This window comes from Rasamsonia emersonii (genome assembly GCF_000968595.1).
Source record: "Rasamsonia emersonii CBS 393.64 chromosome Unknown ctg1118621759668, whole genome shotgun sequence".
Classification (NCBI taxonomy): domain Eukaryota; kingdom Fungi; phylum Ascomycota; class Eurotiomycetes; order Eurotiales; family Trichocomaceae; genus Rasamsonia; species Rasamsonia emersonii.
In genome coordinates this window covers 37,560-64,679 of record NW_013563345.1, presented here as the reverse complement: position 1 = coordinate 64,679, position 27,120 = coordinate 37,560, and the positions used below count along the sequence as shown (strand labels likewise).

At 50.2% G+C, this 27,120-nt stretch overlaps 10 protein-coding genes across 10 annotated transcripts; 5 read left to right on the top strand and 5 right to left on the bottom strand.

Annotated features, from left to right (window-relative positions):
* Positions 1-235: 235 nt before the first annotated feature.
* T310_0175 (Alanine transaminase) lies at positions 236-2,235 on the bottom strand (the record flags this gene model as incomplete). The annotated part of the gene is made up of 3 exons (XM_013476947.1): positions 236-490; positions 555-1,876; positions 2,088-2,235. The coding sequence occupies 3 exons, from the start codon at positions 2,233-2,235 to the stop codon at positions 236-238; spliced, it is 1,725 nt and encodes a 574-aa protein (XP_013332401.1).
* A 635-nt stretch (positions 2,236-2,870) lies between these two features.
* On the bottom strand, positions 2,871-4,461 carry T310_0174 (Proteasome regulatory particle subunit (RpnG); the record flags this gene model as incomplete). Its single annotated transcript, XM_013476946.1, has 3 exons — positions 2,871-3,063; positions 3,121-3,932; positions 3,994-4,461. The coding sequence occupies 3 exons, from the start codon at positions 4,459-4,461 to the stop codon at positions 2,871-2,873; spliced, it is 1,473 nt and encodes a 490-aa protein (XP_013332400.1).
* Positions 4,462-4,898: 437 nt separating this feature from the next.
* On the bottom strand, positions 4,899-6,274 carry T310_0173 (uncharacterized protein; the record flags this gene model as incomplete). Its single annotated transcript, XM_013476945.1, has 4 exons — positions 4,899-4,962; positions 5,278-5,970; positions 6,134-6,142; positions 6,201-6,274. The coding sequence occupies 4 exons, from the start codon at positions 6,272-6,274 to the stop codon at positions 4,899-4,901; spliced, it is 840 nt and encodes a 279-aa protein (XP_013332399.1).
* Positions 6,275-8,828: 2,554 nt separating this feature from the next.
* Positions 8,829-10,838, top strand: T310_0172 (MFS phospholipid transporter (Git1); the record flags this gene model as incomplete). The annotated part of the gene is made up of 6 exons (XM_013476944.1): positions 8,829-9,014; positions 9,104-9,702; positions 9,890-10,147; positions 10,208-10,478; positions 10,549-10,634; positions 10,727-10,838. The coding sequence occupies 6 exons, from the start codon at positions 8,829-8,831 to the stop codon at positions 10,836-10,838; spliced, it is 1,512 nt and encodes a 503-aa protein (XP_013332398.1).
* Positions 10,839-11,400: 562 nt separating this feature from the next.
* On the top strand, positions 11,401-12,366 carry T310_0171 (Peroxisomal biogenesis factor (PEX11); the record flags this gene model as incomplete). Its single annotated transcript, XM_013476943.1, has 3 exons — positions 11,401-11,467; positions 11,598-12,075; positions 12,204-12,366. The coding sequence occupies 3 exons, from the start codon at positions 11,401-11,403 to the stop codon at positions 12,364-12,366; spliced, it is 708 nt and encodes a 235-aa protein (XP_013332397.1).
* A 1,479-nt stretch (positions 12,367-13,845) lies between these two features.
* Positions 13,846-16,117, top strand: T310_0170 (Plasma membrane antiporter; the record flags this gene model as incomplete). Its single annotated transcript, XM_013476942.1, has 7 exons — positions 13,846-13,900; positions 14,103-14,209; positions 14,245-14,912; positions 14,963-15,011; positions 15,063-15,429; positions 15,492-15,597; positions 15,649-16,117. The coding sequence occupies 7 exons, from the start codon at positions 13,846-13,848 to the stop codon at positions 16,115-16,117; spliced, it is 1,821 nt and encodes a 606-aa protein (XP_013332396.1).
* A 1,432-nt stretch (positions 16,118-17,549) lies between these two features.
* T310_0169 (uncharacterized protein) lies at positions 17,550-18,591 on the top strand (the record flags this gene model as incomplete). The annotated part of the gene is made up of 3 exons (XM_013476941.1): positions 17,550-18,271; positions 18,338-18,441; positions 18,572-18,591. 3 exons carry the CDS (start codon positions 17,550-17,552, stop codon positions 18,589-18,591), a joined length of 846 nt encoding a protein of 281 aa, XP_013332395.1.
* A 756-nt stretch (positions 18,592-19,347) lies between these two features.
* T310_0168 (uncharacterized protein) lies at positions 19,348-20,891 on the bottom strand (the record flags this gene model as incomplete). Its single annotated transcript, XM_013476940.1, has 5 exons — positions 19,348-19,627; positions 19,691-19,777; positions 20,150-20,197; positions 20,285-20,604; positions 20,733-20,891. 5 exons carry the CDS (start codon positions 20,889-20,891, stop codon positions 19,348-19,350), a joined length of 894 nt encoding a protein of 297 aa, XP_013332394.1.
* Positions 20,892-21,728: 837 nt separating this feature from the next.
* Positions 21,729-24,266, top strand: T310_0167 (Phosphoenolpyruvate carboxykinase (ATP); the record flags this gene model as incomplete). The annotated part of the gene is made up of 6 exons (XM_013476939.1): positions 21,729-21,922; positions 21,987-22,062; positions 22,201-22,401; positions 22,805-23,359; positions 23,418-23,569; positions 23,630-24,266. 6 exons carry the CDS (start codon positions 21,729-21,731, stop codon positions 24,264-24,266), a joined length of 1,815 nt encoding a protein of 604 aa, XP_013332393.1.
* A 475-nt stretch (positions 24,267-24,741) lies between these two features.
* T310_0166 (Aldo-keto reductase) lies at positions 24,742-25,891 on the bottom strand (the record flags this gene model as incomplete). The annotated part of the gene is made up of 3 exons (XM_013476938.1): positions 24,742-25,099; positions 25,185-25,779; positions 25,840-25,891. The coding sequence occupies 3 exons, from the start codon at positions 25,889-25,891 to the stop codon at positions 24,742-24,744; spliced, it is 1,005 nt and encodes a 334-aa protein (XP_013332392.1).
* Between the last annotated feature and the right edge of the window lie 1,229 nt (positions 25,892-27,120).

Below are 27,120 nucleotides of genomic sequence, written 5' to 3'. Positions count from 1 at the left end.
CACTGTTCAATCTAATTAATATTCTTGAGTAGCAAAAAAAAGGGAAAAAAAAAGGATGAAGAACTATGTCGCCAGAGACGGCCATATATGAATATGTGATCAGATATGAATGATCATGTGCAAAATGTCCAAAGTTGACAGAGAAAAAAAAATATGAGGTGGTTATACGACCGTTGCCAAAATTTCGGTGGCAGATTGCTGAAACACAACTCTATGGAGTATACGGAGTATATATTCATCGATATTCATCCATGAACTTCTCGTGGAACTTGGTGATCCGCTGCACCCACTCCGTCCCCGGAGCCAGGAACGTCGTCCGGAAATGAAACGTGCCCTCCTTCTGGCCGAACCCGGATCCGGGAACGACACAGATGCCCGTCGCATCTAGCAGTTTCAGAGCGTAGAACTCGTCGGGCTTCTTGTTGGCGGCTTGCGCCGCGGCAATGGCCTTGGGTGGGAGGGTGATTGTTGGGAAAAGGTACATGGCGCCCTGGTACGACAATATTTAGTTAGATACTCTAGTTTGGAGGGGGAAAAAAAATCAGAAAGCTTACCTGAGGCTCCTGGCATTCAACACCCTCCATCTTGCGGAATGCCTCGTACAACGCCGTAGCGCGCTGTTGCAGCCCCTCCTTGATGCTGTTGTACTCCTTTTGATAGAGCTCGTAGCTCGGCTCACCCTCCTTGGGCGGGTTAACCATCAGCTCGACCAGGCACTGTCCAATGACTGGCGGGCAGAGCATAATGCTAACAAGCTTGTAGATCTGGGCTTGCACCTCCGGGTCAAAGTTGACCAGCTCAAAGTAGCCGCCTCGGTGACCGCATTCGCCCACCATTCCCTTGGAGACACTGTGCAGAGACGCCAACTCGACGCTGTCGTACTTGCCTGGGAATTCCTGCTGCAACTCCCGTAACCGTTTCCGGAACGAGGTGAATTCCCCGATGAAGACGTTGTTCTGGTAGACCTCGTCCGCAATGATGACTAGATTCTCCTCCACGGCAAGGTCGAGAACGTCTTTGATATCCTGCCGACTCAGACTGGCACCGGTCGGGTTGCCCGGGTTAATCACCACGATGGCCCGGACATCCACCCCGTTCTGCTTTGCCTTGACCAAAGACTCCTTAATGGCACTGACATCGGTACCCCAAGCCTTGCCTTCTTCCAGATAATACGGAACGCAGTGGGCATTCAGGACCGCCAAAGTGGCCGTGTAGAGAGGATACTGCGGAATAGGGACTAGCACGCCCGACGAGGGATTCGCGCAGATGACCTGCAGAAGGGTACTGACGCCAGACGAAGCTCCGGCAGAGAGAAAGATATCTTTCGGGTCAGCCGGGAAGCCATCGCGCTCTTCGATGAACTTTGCAACGCTCTCCCGGACGATCGGCGCTCCTTGGCTGTGGCTGTAAGCACCCACCGTGTGAACGCCCTTCAGCAACCTCCTGGCCCGGTCAATCACATCCTGCTTGTATCCAAAAGCTGATTTCAGCGCCTCCTCGTTCTCCAGCAACTTGGGGTTCTCCAAAAGGCTGAGGACTTGACGGAAGAAGGTGATCGGCTGTTGATCCAGCTGCTGTGGGTTGCCAATGTTGGCGAAAATCACCGTATCGAACGGCAACGACTTGTCACCCTTCTCCAGCCGCACCCGGTATTCCTCCGCCTTTGTTGCTAGTTCCCCGCGGACGGCGTACTGGGCATCCCGGACCTCCGGTCTGATATTGTTGATGTTGAGACGACGAGTCGCCATGCTGCGTCTACTCGTATAGGACAAGGACGGGTATGAGATACTCTCGGAGGTGACTAAAGGAACTACGCAGCAAACTTCATTAGCAACCACCGAAGCAGCCTGAGCAAGCGGATATGATATAATTCCCTCTGCAGTTTGGTTTGTGTTGTGCAGGACCGTTACCACGCACCCCCACTCAGATGACACACGCCCAGGACACGAGGATTTCCCGGATCAGCCCAAAGGACGAGGCGAGTGGGGGTGGTATGGGGAAACATGCAGCGGGGAAAACTCCCGACGTCAGTCCTGATTGATCCATAAGGGTGTCATGTCATGCGACCGTGTGATTCGAATTCGTACCTGAAGATCTGGGGCTTGAACTACCCAACAACGACCGCGGAGAAGACATCAACCGACGCCCAGGGAGCCGGGCATCCAGCCGTGGAAGGGAACATCGTGGCCGCGGAGACGAGAGCAGGCGGGATACGGCGACAGTCCTGGAAGCCATCTTTGCTGCCGTGAGGTGGTAACCGACTGTCGTGAATTATACTCCCCCGACGTCGTTGGCCGACAGGGTGAGAATAATAATTTAGGCGACACGTTGCCAGGAACGCAGCACGCGAGGCGGTGAGTCGCGGAGGCGGATGACAGGTTGGAGGAATCCGAGGCACGAATGAGAATCAGTTTTGGTGATTGCGAAACTACGGTACCGATGGCCTAACTGTCGGCCGACAGGAGCAATCTCCAGAATGCCGGCAAACGACCCGCTGCAATACCGCCAGGGACGAAGATTTGCGAGACTAATAATAATCGTGGAGAAAAATCCGAGCCGACGGAGAAGCGCGGAGAGAAGAGGACAACAACCGGTCCGAACCGATCGGGTATCGCCGGAAATACTCTTAAAGTAAGACCATGCAGCGAGGCCATCGAATTGAATGGGATACTTATACAAATTACTTTCTATACGTTACGTCGAGCAAATCTGACATAGCCACAAGCGCTCATGAAGTTAATCTAGCTGTAAGATCTGTAGCCGACATGCAATAATCTCTTCCAAACCAAAGACCGTACGTCCAAGCCAGGTACAGTTCAGTTCGTGAAGTTGAAGAACAACAGGAATGATGCTGCAGTAATTGTACAGCCCTAGCTTCTTTCGCTTCCCCGCAGCCGGACGGCCTGGCCGTACTTCTGCAGCTTCGTGATCAGAGCATCCCCTTGCTTCACCAGGTCCGCATACTGCTTGTTCTTGTCGTCGGGCCGGTTGGTTTCGATGACGCCGTTGACGCGGTCTATTGTGCAAGATATCCGATCGGCAGCAATGAACTTGGCCAGATCCCTGCGATGACTTTTAGTGACTGGACGCTGAAGTTAAAAGGGAGCACACTGCCCGTACCTGTCCAAGAAATCTACTGTGACGCCAAAGTCATTCGCCATACTCTTCAATCCAACAACCTTGTAGCTCTGGAGCAGCTGCTGATATCCTCGCAACCGCATCTCACGGACAAACCAGGCACGGTGCTCGTACAGGTAGCGATCCTGGCTTAGGAATTGGTCCTCCACAGCTGCCAACGCAAGGAAGTAAGACCGGTAGTTGCCATTGTAGAGACTGCTGACAAGGTTCGCAAGCGGAGAGAAATCAATCGGCGCTTCTGCTTCCGCCTGTACGCCCGGGCCAGTCCCCAGCGTCGTGAGGTTGACGGCGGTGGAGGCGGTCCCGCCGGAGACGTCTTTCATTTCCTCATCTCCAGCCCCAGGTCCCGAAGAGACGGCTCCTGTCAACGCAGAGAGCCGGTCTTTTCCCTCTCCGAGGATAGCTTTGATCTCCGGCGCATCGACAACCTTGGCCTTGAAGTCGACTCGTTTGAGGGAGAGTGAACCCGCAAGGACGGCATAGATCACCAGCGCGGAGTAGGTGCAGAGCTCGTAACTGGTAAACGTCGACAAGCTGTCCAGCAAAAGTGGCGCAGCCAGGTTGTACGAGCGGATTGTAAGGAGATGGATGCCCTTGTAAGCCTTCAATCGATTTCTCCTGTCCCAGTCACCACCGCTTTCGACCAGCGCATTCGCACGTTCCACAGTCTTCTTGACAAATACTTTGTCACCGAAGAAGAGCCCGACCCGGATCATCGCCAGAACCAGATCGATCTTCGTCCCCAAGATGCTCGTCTTCTCCAGCACGGCTTCGTATGCTCGAATCGCCTCGTCCTGAAGGGCATATCCCCGTTAGCTAAGATCCTCGTAGAGATTATCGTGGAAATTCTCCCACCTTATCTCCTACTCGCGCCCAGAACTCTGCGCGCTTGCCCTGCGCGGCTAGCACCTCTGTCTCACCGGCGGCTTCGGCGGCCTCTTCCTCTTCCTTCTGGTACTGCTCTAACTCTTTCTTGTTGTCTTCTCGTAAAGACTCGTAGAGCTTTTCGTCCCATGGGAAATCGATCTTCTGCGGTAACTTTCGTCCCGCGAGCATGTTCGAGGTGATAACAGGTCGGTTAGCAGCTCCGGTGGTCGAAGGAGCTGGCTGCTGCGGAACCCCTTCGCCGGCGTTGTTTAAGATCCCCTCGACCGGGTGCGCCAGATGCCGGTACAGAGGAGCCATCTTGTGTTCCTTAATAGCATTTTGAAGCTTCTTGAGCGAGTTCTGTCGGACTGTCTGCGAACATGATGGGTTGGAGAGATTGAAGATGTCTTGGGCAAGGCTCAGGTCGGGGTGTTTCGCGTACTGCGGGTCAGCCATGATGGCGGAGAGGAGAAAAACAAACCCGGTTAGGGAAGAAGAGGGAAAAGTTTATGAAAAGAGGAGGAAGAAATAAGGGTTTGATGTGATGGAGGGGATCGATCTGGAACGCTGCGACGGCGGAGGTGATCAGTCGCGTGGATCATCGTACCTGAACGGAGCTGGAGCCATGTTTTTCCAGCTCCGACGCTTATAAGAGCCGCCATCATATTATTGCACAGATCGACAGATCCATAGTTATTCGGCAGGAACAGGTCTATACCTACATATAATACGAGAGATGCCCTGCTTACTGCCGCTTCCATAAATATAATAGCAGACTTGATGCATCACAGAAATAGGTCAGAGAGCACCAATGTAGACCTCCTAACCTTACAACACAGACTACTGTTTATCTACAATCGACCATTTTAAAGGACGGTTTATGGAATAAAGATTTAATCTTTCTCATTGGATATTTCACCATGCTTCTCTTTGTTATTTCTGAGAACTAAGTATGAGCTACATGCATAGTCCATTTTGCCCGAACAGCAAATTATAAGAGACAGGATCTTGTGCAAATATCCCAATTATCCTAAGCGGCTACTGATCTGGACATGTTGAGGGACCCAGGTGCATTTTCTGTGGGGAAGATAATATTGAAAATCACGTTCATAGTTGCAGATTTACTACCTCTTCTTCATCCATTGTCGCAGCCGACTTTTCTCATTTTTCCTTTTCATCTGCGACGCACTTCATCTATGAAGATTGTACTAAAACATGCTCAATTAGAAAACGTTCCGTAGCTGATAAATCAAAAAAAAAGTGTGGACATACCTAGAGTCCATCATCCATTCCCGATTTATCTCATACTTTTTCTCAACTAGCAGGCATGCAGTAGTCACTTTTTCTTTCTCGTAAGCAGGCTCATTATTACCCAGTGCTCTAAAACATGCCCTGCCGCAACGTTCAGGGCGATCCCTATGACTCGGGATCTCACGGGGGCAGATGTAGATTTTCCTTTCTAGTTCCTTAAACGGGAGGAATTGAATCGTGCTGTAGCTGTTGTCTGCGGCAAATATTCCATCTTCCATATTCTGCACTTTGCTCGAAACTCGCCAGGAGACGCACTTGTGATAATACTCCCCTTTCAGCCAGTCGCACAGCAGGGGCAGTTGGAATTTAAGAGCCTCTTTAAGGATGTCGGCGTACAGCTTGTAGTCATGGCCATCCTTCTGACTGAAGGCTAGAGGGAAAAGCCCATGACGCATGTACCTTAGAAGGTGTTCAAAAACGTTGGGGTCGACGTCAAGGAAAATGGAACCGTCCTGTTGTTTTTCCACCGGTAATTCTCCATAAAAGAGATCCTGGAAGTACCTGCTCCTTTGTACAAGGGTGTCGATCTTGGTATGGAAAAATCGGTGGCCAGCTTGCAGGGTGACTTTTTCTCTCGGACTTGTAGCGTCGAATACATGTCCTTGCGTGGGTTCAAGTGTCCATTCGGCTTCTGAATGTTCTTCAGAAAGACCGCTATCCTGCACAGCGGTCATTTCTCTTCAGCAGGGAGACTTCGATGAGTGTCGCTAAAAGTAGCAGGGGACCGATTGAAATGAACAAGATTCCCCCACTGATCAAATTTTTCGCTTTCACTGATGTTTGAGAAAGATAAAAAAAAAACTTGTCGTATACTAACCCTTGCTCTCTGCACTGCGTTTTAACGGACAATTTGTTTGTGTACAAGGACTCGATTTTCCATTTACCGTTGCTGCCTCATGATTTCTGACGAGCCCATGACACGTTGAGGGTTTGCCGTGTCATCATCACGTATGACCATATTGAGTGATCATCGCGCAACGCAATATGTGCTGAAAAATTTCTGAGTCTCTGGATCATATATTTAAAGTTAATCTATGCAAGCCTGCAAGGAGAGGATGCCATTTGTGTTCATGGAGCTCGGAAGAGATTTGTGTGAAAACTGTTGGCATGCCAGCATAATAATACAATGGAGTTCTAGTAACTGTTGATGATTCTTAACGACAATTTATATGAGAGCATTGAGGACACTTGTCTGTGGGTAAGCAAAGGCTTCCTGACTCCAAAACTTCTTTCCTTCAACTCCTTTTTTTATCTCGATGGCGCTCCCTAGTGTAGCTGACGTACCTCTGACTGCTGGAAAGCGAAACGTCTAATTTGGTGCAATCCTTAATTTCCTTGCTGACAGAAGGCAGCGGATACCTGAAATGACGCTAGTTAGTTCCGCGCAGTTCACTGCCCTGAAGAAAGTTAGCACTTGGTGCCAGGATATTCTGTACCAACCAATTAATCATCCATGTGAATACGGACCCGTGTAGATCAATAGATCGACCGGCTTGACCTTTCTAGAACCCTGGGGACGTAGGTGATGACCGTTGAGGTCGAACCTGACAGGGTGTGATCGTGTGTAAGCCCCATGGAGCCTGTGAAGAGCAGAGTTGTACACGCGTGGGAGCCACATCAAAGCTGATTGGTGGAAGGCCACGGCGCCATGAACAGTCTAAAAAGCTTAGCATTCCTGCCTAATCTGGTAAACGCTCGCATGTTTTTTTAGCCGCCCTTTATCTTTTTTTATTTAGCCTTGCGTACTAACTCTCAAAAGATGGTGAACTCGGTACAAGGAGAAAAAAAAAGTCTGAATTCTGGGAAAACAGTATTCAAGCTCGAGAACGGACTCCAGAGCTTTGAAAAGACGAAAACGGAGTAAAAGCATACTTGCCCGGTTGTATATACTTCGTAGCCGGTGTCCACACCCTGAACCGGATTAGGAGCCACCGGGCCGCTGACTATCTTCCACGCGCCCGCTGCAAGACAGCGGGTATGGTGGGCCACCAGTCTACGCAATATCCATGTGTTGCAGCTGTTGCTGTTCGCCAGGCTTCCAGAATCCAGGATGTCGTGGTTATTGAGACAAAATGACAGTGAGAGGCTACTTACCTGATTCACAGGGCCAGGAGCGATCGAAATTATCCCAGGCTGTTTCGATAATGCAAGTTGTAGCGGAATTCGCCACCGTTTCTCTGGGGTGGAGGTGCCTACTGATGGGAGGTGCATGACGACGCCCTTCCGATAGAGCACGCCAGCACTTCAGACCTTATATCCAGTGACAAGGAAACCGAGAAGCACGTGGTGATGTGACGTGCAGAAGCTGCTCCCGCTAAGCACAAACCGACCTTTTTCGGCGACACCGTTCTGTTGTCGAACGCGGAGCTGGAGCAATCCTGTCGACGACGCCCCTGCATGCTGGATTCAAGGTTTGATAGAGGAACTTGATAGGTTGATGTAGCGGTCACCGTGGTGGGCACCAAGGCTGCCGCTGTCCATTGATCGATTTTTACCTCGGAAGGGCGGTCCGCAATGGATCACGCCAGCTGTTGGATTGCAAAATTTTGAAGGAACAGCACCCCATGGGCTACCTCCGAACCTCATATATCAAGAATTCTCGCGGCGTACATAGGCGACAGCCATGAAGACTGATGAAGTTGTTGCTACTTGAGGTTGGATCGAAAAGACTAGTTTCAGGAATTGACCACCAGCTTTTCGGAGATCATGACTGATAGTAGTTATAGGCAATCACCAGCGCATGGTACGGAAAATTGAGGCTGTAGTTAGGCTTACTAACCATATGATGGAACGTTGTGGCTGCAGTAATGATGTACGGAGTACTCCGTAGGCTGAAGAGAGAACCACCACAGAACAGCGCTACGGGTCTGGTGCACCTGTCAGACCATCCCAAAGTCCTTTTTTTTTGCACATGTCATTGGGGACCCCTATTATTGAATGCCGCCAAGTTGACACAATTTGGGGATAGGCTGCTCTCTGGCAAAGATTGCGGCCCCCAGCCGGCACGGGACAAGAAATGCGGTTTAGGCGTCTAGGGTTCACCCGACGTTGCCCTGCAAGGCAAGCTCCTACTGGTCCACCGAATTGCCCGTTATCAGTTTCCGTCGGAGCACTCGCCAAGGACGGGCCCAGCGGCCGAGGGGTCTGCCGCGCTAGCCAATCTCGTGGGGAACAACGCCCAAGGTTGGCCCCTAGTGTGTAGTGCGAAGTACATCGTCATCCTTTTTTTCTTGCGCTTTTTTCCCCGACCGGGAGAGGTTGCTACCTTCCAGATCTCGTGTGGAGCTAAGATGACCGGGTCCATGGTCACGTCCCACCTGCGCACGCAGTACAAGAACCGGGCAGGCTGCCATCCCGCCGCCGTTGCTCTTCTTTGGCTGGCCGTCGCTGTTGATCTTCTCAACCACGAGAGGGTATCCCTCCTCTACGTCGGATATCAGCTTCCAATCTGGCTGAGGATTGGTAGCTGAGCGCAGTTGCTCTTTTGTCTCTGTCCAGACAAGTCATACACCATGGCTTCGAAGCTGGAGAACGGGTCGGTTGACCCGCATCCCGCGTCTGAAAAGACGTCTGCGCCGCTCGAAGACGTCAATCTGGGAGTGGTACCCTTGGAGGATCTCCCCAAGGGTCGCTGGGAGCGCAGCTGGCCTGTTATTGCTTGCGGTGCTGGTCTCTTCTCTGATGGTTATCTCAATGGCGTATGTTTCCCCGCAATCGACGCAGATATCACCTTCCGCTACCGAAGATCACCAAAATCGATGAGCTGACATACCTGGACTCTTTCTAGGTTATCGGGCCCGTGAACACTTTGTTGGACAAGATCTATCCCGATACGTATGCCAAGTCTCCCGCCAGTCAAAATGTCTCCTCCATCGCCTTCGCGGGGACGGTCGTCGGCCAACTGGTTTTCGGTGTTGCGAGTGATTACTGGTCGCGCAAGTGGTCGCTGATGGCTTCTACCATCATCCTCATTATCTTCGCTGCGCTGTGTGCGGGGGCCTATGGCTACCATGGCAGCCAGTATGGTCTTTTCGCTGCTCTCACGGCTTACCGTTTCTTTCTGGGTATTGGGATTGGCGGCGAGTACCCTGCCGGTTCGGTCGCGGCGGCTGAAAGTACCGGTGAGCTCAAATCGGGCCACCGCAACCGTTGGTTCATCTTCTTTACCGACTTTGTCATCGATTTTGGCTTTGTCGTCTCGTCTCTCGTCCCCATGATCCTGGTCTTGATCTTCACCGAGAATCACCTCCGTGCGGTGTGGCGGATTGCTCTGGGGTTGGGAGTGCTCCCTCCACTCAGTTTGCTGTACCTGCGGTTCAAGCTGAAGGAGCCTGAAGAGTTCAACCGGGAGCGGATGCACAAATACCCGTACTGGTTGATTCTCAAGTAAGTACTGAGCCTGTCGGAAGTCTTGTTACCAACGGTCACTGACAATAGGGGAAGGTTTTACTGGAAGCGCCTTGTACGTTTTGAGCCCACCAACTCTGGTAATAACGGAAGCATAAGCTAACTTGATTGAGACCATCGTCTCCCTCATCTGGTTCATTTATAATTTCTCCTCGTATTCCTTCAGCATCTACTCCTCCAAGTGGATTTCGATTATCCTGGGAGACGATGCTCCCTTGTGGAAAAGCTTTGCATGGTCCGCCCTGACAAATGTTTTCTATCTCCCGGGGTCTTTTGCCGGCGCGTTCATGAGCGACTGGATCGGCCCGAAAGCTTGTCTGGCATGGGGAGTCTTCCTTCAAGGTGTTGTAGGATTCATCATGTCGGGCTGTTACCAGTGGCTTGCAACCCCCCAGAACGTGGCGGCCTTTGTCGTCGTTTATGGGTGAGTTCGGCCCATTCATGTCGAACATTATTATGATCTGAACCAACCTTTTTCGTCCAGGATCTTCCTATCCCTTGGTGAACTGGGCCCAGGGGACAACATCGGATTGCTGGCCTCGAAGAGCAGCTCGACCTCGGTCCGGGGTCAATACTATGGCATCGCAGCTGCAATGGGCAAGGTGGGCGCCTTTGTGGGAACTTATGTTCTCCCGCTTGCGCAAGAGAACGCCCCCAATCCGATCCGGGCTGGTCAAGACCCCTTCTTTATCTCCAGCTCGCTGTGTATCTTGAGCGCGGTGCTTACATGGCTGTTTATGCCTTACATCGGACAGGTGAGTCTCCTGTTAGCTAGGCGGTTGTCTGCTTTTGATCCTGGACTGATTAGCCATTACCTCTGGATAGGATACAATCACGGAGGAAGATGCCCGTTTCCGCCAATATCTCGAGGCCAACGGATATGATACCTCTACCTTGGGCAACCAAAGCCAGTAAGTGGACTCTGTGCTCCCTGCCCTTCTGAGCCCTTCCTTTCCATGACCTCGTATTTGTACCAAGTTCCGTGTATAGACCGTGAATGGAGCTGGGGCCTCCTGCATGTCTCTTTGATGGATCATGGTCCACAAATGAGTAATGCCCGCTGGACATCAAGGCACGATTTTATGGGTTCCCTATATGTACATAGAGCGATTTGAGACGTCTGTTGGTTGTAAGAGCAAATACATACCCAAGATTCGCTAGCGTATGACTTGGCGTTCTCTACCTCCATCCATCCAATGTGCTGCTTGAATTAAATAATCAGGCCTTGTCAAGAAGTATTAACTACAGCTTTTTAAGGAAGGGAACTGCGTTTTAAAACAAACGACAAAGGACTGCTCTTACTGATGGTCCAAGTCCAACCCCTGCCCCACGAGCCGAGACGGGGTTGAGCCGAGGTTGTTGACTCGGACCTTCTCCCCAGAGTCTGTGCGGTTGCTCGCACCCGCAGTCCGCGCTTGGCGTGCTCCGACTAGCATTACCCGATCGCTCATTTACCGACGTCTCGACGACGCTCGACTCTTTCTCAAATTCTTTCTTGCCAGCCTTCTCTTGCTTTTCGTTTCTCTTCTGACAGTGCCTTCTTTTCCTTGTCCTCACCAAAGGAAGTCTGTCGGGTTTTCTCCTCTTCCCACGCCTCCCAGCCTTTGATCCCATTACAGAGTGCGCAGGGCGCCATCGGCATCACGTGTAAATTGGCAGGACGAATTTAGAGTCAACATGGTTGCTGACGCGCTGGTTTACCACCCTTCGGTGGCTCACTACTTGCGCTTCATCGCTACTACGCGTATGTGGTCATCCTCCATGATCTCATCGGATCGCATTCCATCATTCCATCGATGGTATCTACGGTGGTGAAGACCAACGTTTCCATCACCGTCGTCTTCATCGGGATGCGTTGCCTGACGATTCTACAGTTGGTCGCGATAAGGTTCTCCGGACTCTGCAATACTTTGCCCGGTTCTACGCCTGGTACCTCTACCGTACCAACAAGCCGCAGTCGTCGATCGCTCCGTGGGATGCGATCAAGAAGCAGTTCGGCTTGACCCGCAAAATCCTCCGCGCCGGAAAGTTCGTCGAGCACCTCAAGGCTGCGGCCGTTGCTTTTGACAACAAGAACCCCGTTGACCCTGTGCTCCGCCAACTGGCCGTCGGCCGCCAACTCGGCTACGCCGGCTATCTCATCCTCGACAACCTGACGTTGGGGGATGCGATCGGTTTCAAGAAGTTCGACGCTGCCAAGAAATTGCAGGTCCATGCCTACCGTGCATGGCTGTCTGGCTTGATTTTCAGTTTTGTTGCTGGTGTCTACACCCTGTGGAGATTGCAGGAGAAGGAGAAGACGATCAACCGGAAGGAAGGTGAAGGTGTGGTGGAGGCTAAGAAGCTCGAGAGGTGTGTGCTGCGCTGGCTCTTCTATTCGATTCTCGCACTACCACGGAACCTTTGGATGCGTCACTGGAGCTACCTTCACTGTGATACTTGTCTACAGCTTGGTTTGCTGACTCTGATTTTGAATATAGAGAGCGCGCCGCGGCTCGTATTCAGCTCATCTCCGATATCTGCGACCTTACTGTGCCCCTCTCTTCTCTGGGTTACGTCAAGTTCGATGATGGTATCGTCGGCATCGCCGGTACTATTAGCAGCTTGATCGGTGTGTGGTCGGCGTGGAAGAAGTGTGCGTGAGTTGACCACTTTGTGAATCGAATCCGGGACTTGCCGGTGAGGTCATGTGCGAGCGAAAGAGATGGCGGAGGCGCACAGGTGGTCTATATCGCTGGACCGTGCGATTTCCGCGTTTGAAGTGGAACTCCAACGATTATATACGGAGGGAAGAACAAGCCTTGTCGACTATCGTTTTTACCTTCGTGGGCTCGTATATGGTTTTTATTGTATCCTTTTCCTTTGTGTATCCATCCAACTTTTCTCTTTCTTTTTTTTTCTCTCTCCAGGTGTCAATCAGCTTTGTGTTTGCCCTTGTTCCTGAGAAAAGGCCTCTGGGACCTGGGCTTTTAGTGCATTTGACACATGTTTTACAGGTTACGTTTAGATAGGTTATGCCGACTAATTTACGACTTCTTGAGCATGTCTGGAGTTGTCTTGTTCTCAGCCAGGAGTTGCGTCCGTCTGTGATTAATTGTCTGTTTCACGCTCATTGCAGGATTGAAGGCCATCTTGTTCAACTTCTATGGCACTTGTACGTGAAATCACAGAAAAAGTGAAATTACCTCCTTCCATTCATCAATTCTAGCACAATGCCCGAGGACAGCTTCTTTTCCCATCATTGGAATTGCATATTTAATTACATAGCCGTTCGACCAAACAGCAGGATCGAGGTTGACATGTTGACGTCTTATGAGGTTAGTCTGAATGCTCTTCATTCCTGAACCACGTATTTGTATTTTTGGCAGCAGCCGGCGTGGCAACAAGCTTTCTCTTGGCGATCATGGACTGCAGCTTGTTGACAACCTGCCAATAGCCTATGGGTCCACTGGGTATATCATACCTCCATAGTAGGTATGGGCGACGGTCCATGTGGAGAGCTCTCAGGCCTTGCCTACCTAGGCATGTACTCACATTCTTCTAGCCAACTATATGTGCTCAGACACCATGCGTTGCCCTTGCTATTCGATGACGCGCTGATGACCAATATCCCTTTTCGCCTCCAGACGTCCTCGGCTGTTAACTATTGCGTGGCTTGTATACATGTATGCAAGCCTTCTGCAAGGCACGGGCGACCCACCACCGAGGTATCTCGGCTCTGCAGACGCAGAAAGGGATGATCTGGATATCGAACATGCATAATCAACGGTCCTCCTTGCTTGGCATTCCATTCCTTATCATCATTGCATACACTTCTGGCACCTGCGCAGCGAATTGGAATCGACAATGCTGTCGATATGCATTCTGGCTGACCCGTCTAACGGGGGAGGGCCTGCCACACCGGTACCCGCATCATCATCAAGATGCTGATGGAGAAATCGTCATAAAGAAAACAGGATCTCTTGGGGTTTTTTTTTTCTTATTCTTGGCAGCTGCTCTCAAACTGCGCTTTCTTGTCGTGCTATTGGTCTCGACCAAGCTTTCCAGCGGTTTTCGTGTGCCTCCTGGGGCATACGCTTTTCGAAGCAGCGTTAGCGGTGCTTCTGCGCCGGCCAAGTCGACATGTTACGGCCGATTCTCGACATCAGTCCTCTCAATGTCGTGGCCTCTGTTGCCGGTAAGATGGTCGTCTCTTATCGAGGGGACCTGACCTTCAGGAGCTGATGTAGTTTCATTTTTTTAGGTCTCTTTATCCTGATTTACGGATATATATCGATCAAGATCCAGCAGGTCTGGTATCTGGGAGAAGCCCGTAGGAGACCTTGCCGCTATCTATGACCATTGTGAAGAACTCAATTGACAATCCGCACGGTTTCCAGTACCTGCCTTCGTTCTCGGTATTCTTCTGGGACCGGTCGGTGCTGACATCCTCGATGTCTCTCAATGGGGAGGTGACAATGCAGGGCACGTCCATGACATTGCCTATGTACGTTATCGAGGTGGAATACGTGCGAGCAATAGATATTGACGTATGCAGGGTCTGTCCCGGCTAGTGATTGGAATCCAGCTCGTCAAAGCCGGGTACGAGCTCCCAAAGCAGTATCAGAAACAACGAGGTGTCGAGATGACGATATGTTTGCTACCGGTGATGACTATGATGTGGCTCTCCACCACAGCTTGCATCAAGCTGATGGTTCCGAAAATTTCTTTCGTACGCCAGCAATGAGCTCGTTGGAAGCAGCAATTTTAAACCCCTTTCTGACACAGATCGTGCAGGTTGCCGCGTTGATAATTGGATCTTGCGTCACTTGTACAGATCCGGTTCTGTCTCAGGCCATCGCGAAAGGACCATTTGCGGACAATTATGTCCGTCGACCGCTGCGCGAATTCATTTCGTCCGAGGCAGGAGGGAACGACGGGTTTGGATTTCCGTTCCTTCTGCTCGCGGTCTCGCTGCTTCGTTACGCAGAAGCCCCGGACAACGCCGTCTCCCTTGATGAGTATGACCAGGCCAAGGGAATACCGGATCAGCTGGGGATGGAAGAAACAGGGCGGTTTGGAGGAGGTACGGATACGGCATTGAAGCACTGGGCGATCGAAGGGGTGATCTTTATGGTTTTGCTGGGCTTCGCATATGGCGCTATAGTCGGGACGACAAGCCGGGTGTCTCTGAATTTTGCCTTGAAGAGGTGAGTGCGTCCTATCTAGTTGGTAAGGACTCTTCTGATATGCGAGTTAGAAAATGGGTTGATAACGAGAGTTACTTACTCTTTCCGCTGGCTCTCGGGGTATGATGTCCCTCAGACTCACCAGGGAGGGCAGCGCTAATCTGCCTGCAGCTTTTTATCATAGGAACATGCGGTTGCTTTGGTTCGGACGAGACGCTGGCCTGCTTCGTGGCGGGTAACGCCTTGAACTGGGACGGGCGCTATCTGGCTGAAACACATGCGCGCCACGACATGTTCAACGCCATTATCGAGCGACTCCTGAATTTCGGCGCATTCATGTTCATCGGCTTAATCATGCCGTGGGATGAACTCGTCTCGCCCGAGAAGACTGGACTCACCATTGGTCGGCTTCTTGGGTTAGGGTTTCTGGTGCTGGTGTTGCGTCGCATTCCGGCGATCATGCTGTCGTACCGGTTCATGTCGAACATCTGTCGGGACTGGAAGGAGGCTTTATTCTTGGGATACTTTGGGCCTATTGGTATGTTGCACAGCATGCGCATTTGGGGGTTTACATATGTGCTGACGCGGATGATATTGAAGGCATCGGAGCAATATCTTATGTGGAATATGCGAGGCGCCTGTTCCCTGATCCAGGGAAGAGCGATAGAGAGATCAATAATCTGACTGCAGTAATGATTCCAGGTAAGTAGAGCCCGGTGCTTGCTTCTCTTTTTCACGAACTGAATTTTCGTCGCAGTGGTCTACTGGCTTGTCTTTTCTCGATCGTTGTCCATGGGCTATCTGTTCCGGTGTTAAATGCCATCTATAAATACTTCAAGGTCACGCCCGTCCACGACGACCCGGTTGAGGTCTTGCTCCTGTCGCAGAACGAGCCACTGCCGAACAACAGCACCGCAACGCCGCAACGACACTCGGTAATCCTGAACAATCGGTTCTCGCGGAGAGATGATGAGGAAGACATATCTCACCGGTCCACTGCAAGCGTAATGGTCGAGCGTGCTCGACACTACCAGCAGCAGCACCAGCACTATCATCATCATCACCTGCACCACCGCCAATCCTTGCATGGATCAGACGAGTTTGAGATTTTGCATCATAGCGAGGAGGGCCGTGTTAGCACGGAAAGACTGACGAGCAGAGAATCTTTCCCGAAGGATAATCAGGATAATCACAATAGTCACATCGAGATGCGGAATATGATATAGAATAGAATAGACTAGGCATGATCTACTTGGTAAATGAATAGATATATAGATGTATCTATAGACAGCAATGGTTGGTTGGCATAGAATATATTCATTCTTGTTTATTCACAAATGAATGCAAATAGTTAGATAAATTGACTTTCTTTTTTCTTTCTTAGTCTCGGAAAAAGAGAGAGTACTAAGAGGGAACGTTTGACATTCAGTCTCAGCTATGTAGCTTAGCGAGCGAGCCTCATACGAAGCAGCAATCCATCCATCCATCCATCCATCCATCCATTCGTCTCTAACTCAAAGCATCTCAGAATGGAATCAAGTTTATCCTTTCGTCCACTCTCACTCACTCCACACCGGTCTATGTTTCTCTCTCACACACTCTCCATAACCGCCTAATCACTTCGACGCCCCATACTATATGATATGATATGGTATCATACGGTATTATTCGATCGATCGATGTAGATGAATGGATGCATGGATGGACAGCCTTTCTCCTTCGTTTACTCGTTCATTCGTTTGTTTAAACAGGGCAGGTCTAAAAACACAGTAGTGAGTACATTGTGATTAACTAGTAGTTAAATCAAAGGGTAGGAATGGGAGGAACAAGGGATGGGTATTTGTTGTCGCTGCAGTTGCTGCAGTTGCTTACCTTTCCACAAGAGTTGCAGGTCTTGCTCTCGCCTTGGATGGCGGCACCGCAAGCGGGGCAGGCTTCGTGGGCGGCGGGCATTTTCGAAGTGTCTTTCTTGGTTGTTGGTTTGAAGGTAAGGGAATTGGTAACTGTCTTTAATCAATATTCATGTCCAGCAATCTGACGTTGATTTTGACGTTGACTTGGGCTTGGACTTTGCTGTTGTGAAATGAAATGAGATGAAATGAAGGCGATAAACAGAATGATAAATGTATGTATATGTATGTATATATGTACGAGTAGGATACAAATCGAATCTGCAGTACACTTACCTACAGCGTCTGTAAGATCTCTCTTGATGACGAAGAGAGCTAAAAATCGATGTCGTAGTATGTTAGAGAAAGAAAGAAGAAAAGATAAAGACAGAAAAGATATGCTTAAGTAGGCACCTGATATAAATAACCCCGCGCTGCGAACGCAGTAAATTCAGGGTCCGTGATTTGCTATTCCCCACCTACGTACAAGCACATCCACGTGTTCCGTTTCTGTGCCCCGCCACCAGGTATATACCTACCTAGGTAAGATAACCGCGTTCATGGGATCTGCTCGCCTGACACCTGTAGTGTAGTTCTGTACCTAGGACATGGGTAGGTAGGTAGTGAGTCGCATTAGCTGGATAGATAAGGGATTTATTTTTACTGCTTCCTTGTGCGGAGTAACTAACTGCAAATCTGAGTTCCAGAATGACGTGGTGTCATGCGCTAACTTAGGGCTTTGAGAGGGAAAAAAAGTCCACGAACGGCTATGAATGAAGGAAGGTCGTCTGACCTTTACTTCACTATTGCAAATCGTATGAATGCAGTCAGTAGTGAGAGCGATTGTGTGACTCAGATGACTGCTTTAGCTCTTATGAGGACTATTCGTCCTCAGTTCTTCGATCACAATCTCAATCACGGGCCTTTTGTTTTCTCTTTAACAGACTTAGATGCGAGTAATATTCTGGTTGACAAGGACTGGAATATCAAATGTATTATCGATTTGGAATGGGCTACTGTGCTTCCTATAGAATTTATGCGAACTCCAATATGGCTGACCGGCCAAGCGGTTGATGATATTGACATTGAAGCTTATAATGAACTTCGCAAAGAATTCATGGATGCCTTTAAAGAGGAAGAGCGAAAGTGTCCTGCAGAGTATAACTTGCACCGGGCATCCATTATGGAGAACTGGAGAACAGCTGGAAATCAGGAGCCTTCTGGTATACCACAGCTTTGCGGAGTCCGACTGGGCTCCATGCTATCTTTTACGACAGGATCCAACTTTTGTATTCCGAGAAACATGCCGAAGACCCAAACTTCTTTATCATCCTCTGCCAATATTGGGGTCGTGGGGCAGCAAAATTCATCAAAACGAAGCTCGAAGACAAAAGGACGTATGATAAGAAGCTTCGAGAAGAATTTGGCGAACTCTGACGCCATCAGGATGATGAATTTCGCAGAAAGTGATTGCATGGGTTTACATTACAGGTGTGCGGAGGGCCGAAGGTCCGGAGCATTTAGGTATAGTAGGCTTTATATTAGCTTCCTTAATAGGCTTTACAAAGGCTCTCTTATAGGCTTTCTTAGGGGCTTTATAAAGGCTTACATATATTATAGGCTTGCGGAGGGCCGAAGGTCCAGAGCATTTATAGGCACTAGTAAGCCTAGGTGTTCTTTACCCTTCAAGCCTAGACGAGCGGAGCGAGTCGTTAAAGGCTTGTATTTAATAATAACTTAGATACAACAGTTAACTTCTCTTAGTCTTAGGCACTAAAACAAAATATATAGTCTGTAAAACATCTAATTAGAAGCAACCTTAAATATTTACTCTGTGTGTCTAATAATCATGAATTTACAGGTGCCATAGAACTAGTATAGTAATATCTTGCAAAGTGAATACTGTTAAGCAGCTGGTTATCTTAATTTTTAACTTTGGAAGTTGAAATTCTCTTAAGACAATGTAAATGCTGGTTTTAATTACAAGATTCCCGTGTGGCTAGATACAAATCTTGGACTTAAGTGCAGGATTACCGCAAGGCCTAGGCTAGAGTCCTCCGGACGGAGTTCTCCGTACTAAGTATCAGTTCTATTTTCAACAACGGAGGCTTATTTAGTTACATACGGCTCGTGTCGGAGATACCCCTTACCCCGCAATCCGCACCGTGACTAGCCAGCGGGCGATGACATAGTACGGAGTACTCCGAACAGAAAGAGTACATATCTATCATGTATATTACTACTGAGCAATGGCAACATCAAGTCAGAGAATAGAAATCAAAGATGAATATAATATTTCTAAGAAATCCTGGATTGTTAGATAGGATAAATAGTGGTTGAAGAAACTTGACAACAAGTACCGAATAGTGTAATACTGATATTGCTCGGTCTATATCAATGATTAGGGTTCATATACTCCGTACTTGATATTCTCTTTCCTATCTTCTGTTTATTTTCGATCTCTTTCTGTCACCTTCGCCAGAACAATACGACCGACGTCAAGAAACGAAAATGATGTCATAGAGGAGCAATTGCTCGACATTTACCTTCCACTCCTTCAGATATATTCAACTCTCTGTACGGACTACTCCGTACTCCGTACGCTGACTACTCCTCGGGTATCTACGGCGTCGGGAAATGTAGGAACGGCAGGCTGGCCTCTGGGGTCGGTTAAGTAAGGATCTCGGGACCGGGTTTCGGGTACGGACCCGGGTCACGGGCCCGACATGGGCCAACCGAGTTGGGAATCCGACATCCCCGGGCGACGGAACAGAATGAATGTACCTTTGTCTAGGTAGCTGCAGTGGACCAGCTGGGGCATCCCTTACACAGGAGCTTGATTCATACCTGCAACGAGAGGAAGAACGTGTCGCAATGCTTGAATCAAAAATGCCTCACTTGTCTACATACAGACATGTGACGTGGGTAAATTCCTCGGCCTCAGATTCCAGAGAACCGGGCCGGTCTCCTAGACAATAAAGAAAAGACTCATAATATCTGCAATAGTGTACACGATGGCCTGGAACGACAGGTCCAGAGTCTGGCACGATCGAAAGAAGGGTGGGGGCCACCACTTGATAGGCAATGACGACCTAATAGTCGACACGATTATTGAAAACCGGCATGGGAGTGGCTCAGCTCTCAGGCGGGGGTCCTCCTGCAAGGACGGGACTCCCAGGACCGCAGTTTATTGGTAGTTGCTTATTATGGATGTCGTACAATTGGGAACTGACAAAGGGGTTCAGGATGGACTCTTCTTCTGGTCAGAAGGCGAAGATGAAGATTATCCCAGAAGGATATGCCAACAGTGATGACCCGTTAATTCTTTGCGTTCTGGTTGCTATATCCACAGTGAATTACGACTCTTACGTCTTATCGATGAAATTGTCCAGCATGATGGCCTTTTCAGGGTGCAGACTAGCAGGACGATCAAGCAGTAGTAGTTCTTCCAGGTTTCATATCTTTGTTGCGGAATAATTCGGAACAGGATATTTAGTATCCTACAGTATACTCCATCGAGGCATTGCACCCTTGATGATATTCTCTTGATCTTCCCCTAGTTCTGTTTCTTTCGAAAAGAACGCAAAAATAGCTGCCAATGGCTCGTGTGTGGATGTCTCTAGGAAGCCTACAGTACTGCTGTGACATATACGGGGTCCTGCGTCATGACGTGTCTGCCAAGTATCTGGAGTCTCGTGTGCCATTGTGATATTGACTGCCGTTCGCTGATCTTCCCGAGTGGGGCTGATTGAATACAGCAGCCTGCGTCTCCCTTTCAAAGAAAGGACTGCTTGTGTGGCGATATACAAGTGCCCGTCGACTGTCTGGAGACATGATGCATCATACTACAAACACGACCTCCTTTTCATTCGCATTCTCTTGAGAGCCATGTTCATACTGTACGAGTACTCTGTATGCTGCGATGGTCTGGGGAGATGCAGCGGAGGCTTACCCAGCTGGTGCTAGCCCGGCTGCAGGCGAAAGGCTTAGCCGAGCCCATGCCGGGTGCGGGGCCTGGGCCGCTTTCGTCCGGATCGCCTGCGTCACCTCTGCAGCTGCCCCACGACGCCTGGCTCGCCGCCGGCCTGGCTTCTCCGCAGTCAGCAGGCATCGCGGATCAATGGAGAGAGCCACTGGCGAGGCGAAGCAGTTTCCGTGTAATAGTATTGGTCCCTTGCCATTCACCTCGTCGTCGCCGAGGATCAGTCAGAAGTATGTACGCCTGTTCTGTACTATACTACAAGGATATCTACTTGCCGTTCATACAGTCACAGCGATCTTGTTTCGGCATTTGTAGTGCTTATTCTGCCATGATGAGGTCACGTCCCAGAAACATCTGCGTCTGCGTAGAAGATCCTCTGGAACTTCAAACTTAATTGACAGCCATGGAAAGAAATGATGCGACCATTGAGGATTCGTGAGATCATCGTCATCAATCCTACCCCAGATGTAGGACCCCGACAGACGTATTGAGTGCCTGCATTCCACCAGTTGAGACTGGATCTATGAATAATAGGAGTTCTGACGGTAAACCGAAAAAAAATATAAATTCTATGCAAGAGCTGTAGTCAAGTGATCCTGCCGCCCGCTAGAGCAAGTGTGCATTCCGCTCCCTCTTCCACGCCTTGCCAGCGTAGAATCATTCTGTCGCCTCCAAATTCCATTCTATTGGGCATTATTTTGACGATAATCGCGCTCAGTGGCTACTCTCGCGTGCTTGCCTCGTTACTAGTACCTGGCCGCATTCGGGTTATCTCGACCCTGCGTGTTCCCTTCCGTCGTTCGGGTCATTTCGGACACGCTCGTCGCGGCTTCACCACCACTCACCTCCACGGCAATTCTGCCCAACTCCCAGCTCCGCCATATCGCCCCGGTATCTTCCGTGGAACTGTGGAGAACCACATGGGACATTGAAGACTAAATGTCCTCCCTGGCTTCATCAATCGCGATGAATCCCGCTGGTGCAGTGTCCTCCACGGCTACTAATATACCCCTCCTTCGCCCAGTCTCTCCTGGTCCTGGTCACTCAGACTTCATCCGCCAGCAGATTGCGAAGCAACAGTACAACAACTACCACTCTTCATCTCTCAAGATGATCGCCAAATCCGTGAACAGGACTGCTCTGCACCCAGGCGGTGTTCAGTACGTTGACCACTGACCTCCTGAGCCTTCAATGACCACGCCGTCGACTGACTTGCAACTATAGGCCTGGCAAAGGACACACGGAACTGGAAGAGGAACTCCACGAAACTGCCCACATTGACTACGAGCGTGTCGCAATTGTAAGAAATGCCTCAACCTTCCATGACCAACCCGACGGATGGCGGCATCGATAATGCTGCCATTTCGATTGCCGGCTACGAAGCACAACATGTCGGACTGAGCCATTTTCGTTTGCTAATCTGATCCCTGTTGTCTAGGTTGCCAACCCCTCGGTTCCTGCCCTCTACGAAGATGCTCTTGTCTACGAGACTGGAACGGCCATCACGTCGTCCGGAGCTCTGACTGCATACTCGGGTCACAAAACCGGCCGCTCTCCATCAGACAAGCGTATTGTCAAGGAGCCAACCTCCGAGAATGAGGTCTGGTGGGGACCGGTCAACAAGCCGATGAGTCCAGAGGTATGTTTTCTCAGTTGACCCGGCATGTGCTACATTATTTTGCGGCTTTTTTTTTTGATCGGATCTTGTGATGTCGCGTGCGCTTTTGAGCTTGTACCGGCTCCACTTGTCGGATGATGTTTCCTTGCATATGCAAGCAGCCGCCGCACTGCTCTTTTTGGTACACCCCTTCTGCATCAACTTGAGGAATGCGCGATTTTTGAGAACCGCAATGGGAGACTGGACTCGAGAATGGATTCAGCACCATTCTTTTGCCACTCGACATCTGTTCTCGTCGCTGCTTCCTCCTTGCTGCCTTTTCTTCCTTTCCCCCGGCTCTCGGCTCGTCCTTGCAGCTTTCCCCGCAATTCGGGTGGTCTCAGTCACGTGACATGACGTAATCGTTACTAACGGAGACTGGCAGGTCTGGCGAATCAACCGCGAGCGCGCCGTCGACTATCTCAACACGCGAAACCGAATCTACGTGATTGATGGGTATGCCGGCTGGGACGAGAGATACCGTATCAGTGTCCGTGTCGTCTGCGCTCGCGCCTACCATGCGCTGTTCATGCGCAACATGCTCATCCGTCCCAGCCGGGAGGAGCTCGAGCACTTCCACCCAGACTATGTCATCTACAATGCCGGTTCCTTCCCGGCCAACCGCTTCACCGAGGGTATGACCTCGGCCACGTCGGTGGCCATCAACTTCGCCGAAAGGGAGATGGTCATCCTGGGTACCGAGTACGCCGGAGAGATGAAGAAGGGTGTCTTTACCATCTTGTTTTACGAGATGCCCATCAAGCACAATGTCCTGACCCTGCACTCCTCGGCCAACGAGGGCGAGAACGGAGACGTGACTGTCTTCTTCGGTCTGTCGGGTACGGGCAAGACCACCTTGTCTGCTGACCCTAAGCGTCGTCTGATTGGTGACGACGAGCACTGCTGGACGGACCGCGGAATCTTCAACATTGAGGGAGGCGTAAGTTGAAACCCAACCAGTCGTGATGGTGTTCCCTTAAGCTAATTCAACTGAGCAGTGCTACGCCAAGTGCATTGGTTTGTCGGCTGAGAAGGAACCCGACATTTTCAACGCCATCAAGTTTGGCTCCGTCTTGGAGAACGTGGTCTTCGACCCCACGACCCGTGTCGTCGACTACGACGACGCCACCCTTACTGAGAACACTCGCTGGTAAGTTTTTTGATTCATGGACAGACGTACACGATGACAGGTTACTGATCTCTATGACAGCGCCTACCCCATTGAATACATTTCCAATTCCAAGATTCCTTGCATCACCGACAAGCATCCCTCCAACATCATCCTCTTGACCTGCGACGCCCGTGGTGTGCTGCCGCCGATCTCCAAGCTCACCACGGAGCAGACCATGTTCCACTTCATTTCCGGTTACACCTCCAAGATGGCCGGCACTGAGGATGGTGTGACGGAACCGCAGGCGACATTCTCGTCGTGTTTCGCCCAGCCCTTCCTGGCTCTGCACCCGATGCGCTATGCGAAGATGCTGGCTGAGAAGATCGCTGAGCACAAGGTCAACGCGTGGCTGCTCAACACCGGCTGGGTTGGCGCTGGCGCCACGACCGGAGGCAAGCGTTGCCCGCTGAAGTACACTCGTGCCATCCTGGACGCCATCCACAGCGGCGAACTCGCCAAGGCCGAGTACGAGGTCTACCCAGTGTTCAACCTCCACATTCCCAAGTCGTGCCCTGGTGTGCCTTCTGAGCTGCTGAACCCGAAGGTCAGCTGGTCAGCGTCGGTTCCTTTCGAGGACGAGTTGATCAAGCTGGCCAAGCTGTTCAACGAGAACTTCAAGAAATACGCCGACCAGGCGACGAAGGAGGTCATTGAGGCGGCTCCCGTTGTGGATTAAACGTTAGTCCCAAGGGATGAGATTGACATTATTTCCTTTATTTCCTTTTTTGCCGCATGCTGAAGAATGAATACTGCGGCCAGCTCGGGCATATCTGGTGTTGATCATTATTCTAGAGTGTGTTTGTTGCATCTGCATTATTCCCTGCATTTTTACCCCTACCTTGTCACGGCATGGTTACTGTTTATTTTTTTTAATGGGATATTCTCTGGGTTATATGTATTTGGATAGGGAGAGTTTCCCTAGGCACCTGATCGGGCCACCTATAGGCTAGTATTGAAATGAAAGAAATATCAACATGATAATTTCCGCGATATGAACAGTAGTAGTAGCAGCTATAGCAGCGTTGTAGCAAAGGTCTTTCTTATCTCCAACAGGCATGAGAGTGTATACTGTATTTACAACTTAGGCGCTCTGATGTATGATTTGCAGGCACACCACTCTGATAGTATAATAGGAGAAAAAAAAGTTCCATCTACGTCAACCAATTCCCCTGCTCATCCTCAAACCCAAACTCCTGGTTCGTCCACCCGAGCAGCGTGACGCCTTTTCCGGGGATATCGTACTGCAGGGAGGTGATCCCATCCGAGATGCGAACCTTTCCCACCGTGCGATGCGCGTTGTTCATCGTCTCCATCTCCTCATCCGTCAGCGTCACCAGCCGGATGTTCTCCTCGATCCGGGCCGGCGTGCCGCTCTTGGGTATCACGACGATGCCGCGCTGCACTGCCCACGACAGCGATACCACTGCGGGCGAGCAGTTGTGGTTCTTGGCGATGTTGACGAAGAGCGGGTGTGTTAGGATCTGGGGCGCGTGGCGGCCTCCGAGGGTGCTGTAGTGAAGAAATCGGTTTCATTAGCTTTCGTTCTGGAAGAGAATAACCCCTTCGAGGGTGTTAAAAAAGATGGCGTGGTTACCTCCAACTCATAACTTGGATACCCTTGGACTGACAGTAGGGCACGAGATTGAAATTCGGGTTCAGCGCATGCAACTCCACCTGGTTCACGACCGGCACGATCGTCGCCTCTTTCAGCAGGACATCGAGCAGTTTCTGCGTGAAGTTACTGACGCCGATGGCCCTGCACTGCTTGGCCGTCTCGCTGTTGCTGCCATCGACCAGCTTCTCCATCAACTTCCACGTCTCGACGTACGTGGGGGACTCGTCCGGCATAAGCGGCTTTTTCCCGTCCGGCGTCAGCGCGCACGGCCAGTGCATCAGCAGTATGTCGACGTACTCCAGCCCCAGCGCTGTCAGCGACCGCTGCAGCGACGTCGCCGGGTCGTGGTGCATGTCCCCCCAGAACTTGGTCACGACGGTGATGTCCTCGCGCGGCACGCTGCTCGCGCGGATGGCCTGGCCGACGATGTGCTCGACGCCGTACAGCGTGGCGGTGTCGATGAGCCGGTACCCGGAACGCAGGGCGTGAACGATCGAATCGCGCAGTTGATCTTCGTCCGCGGCGCCGTGGCGGCCTTGCCAGGTGCCTAGGCCTATGGCTGGGATGGAGGTCCCTAAATGACAACAAAGTTAGTTATGTACTGTACGGGACATAAAGAAGATGGACAACAAACCATTGTTCAGCTTGAATCTCGTCTGACAAATCGGGACTTGCTCGACTGCCATGTTGACACAGTCAACACTGTTTTCCTTCTATATAGAGAGTAGAGAGTAGAGTAGCCTGTCTGTTTGTTTGTCAACTGGACAGACTCCCCGCACTTAGGACGTATATCTTGTAGGTTAACCTATTTATATAGTGTCTGTCCCGCAGCCGTTATCACCGCCGTACTACTGTACTCCGTACCTGACCAAGACGGGAAGACCCCACATCGGAGATTATTCGACCAAATTCCAGCGATTATTAACTAGCCAGGGAGATAGCGGTTTGGAAAAAATTAACTCCGTCCGGCATTGGATGTTGTTAGCTGCCGTAGATTTTGGTTTCATCACTCTATCTTTTTCTTTCTTTTCTTTTTTTTTTCAGAGACAGGCAAGGTTGTGTGATGTCCTGTCAGCACCTAAGTAGTCAGGAGCTAGGTAGCTCTATGGTGGGGCCATACCTTGTTTATCGGTTCCAAAAAGGGAAACTACAATAACCTCATCTCACCTTACTTACCTCACTACTCACCTCACACTGACTCACCAAGTGAGATGAATATTAAAAAAAAGAGAGAGAGAGATGTAAAAAAGCTCACACCAGGGGTCCACCCTCCCAGGACCCGCTGGTGCTACGAAAACCCCCACCTATGCTTTTGGCGGGCAGGGATTTTACTATCCACCTGTCTATATTGTTTTTTTTAAAATATTGGGGTTCTTTGAACCCAGAGGGATTCGAACCCAGGCTGTTCATGTGGATGTTAGTAGGTATAAGAGACTTAGGCTACTTAACCACTGCACCATCTCAGCCTGTGTTTGTTGACAAGGAGACAGACAAAGAAATTATATCTGGCCCTGTTGTGGGGTGGCTGAAAGAGGGAGGGTTTTTGACGTACTTTACTTACCTTAGGTACCTCTTGATTACCTGTTAGTAGTAGGTAGGCAGGTACTGAAGGTGGAAAGCTACCTACCTACCTAGGTACCTTAGGTTGGCTTCTAAACAGAATATATATCGTGTGCATTACATTCTAAAAGATATGTGCCAAGGAACACCTATTATATGTAATCGATCCTATTTATCATAGGGTATTGGTGATATCTGAAGGAGATAGGAGATGAAAAAATATAATTATGTCTGTCAGGTCCTAAGTAGGTGCATGTAATTACAGAATACGGTCTTCAGAACAGACTCTCGGCCTCTCAAGTCCTTTTATTTTATTTTATTTCCATTTCTTATGGATCGGCGCGCATTCGCTATC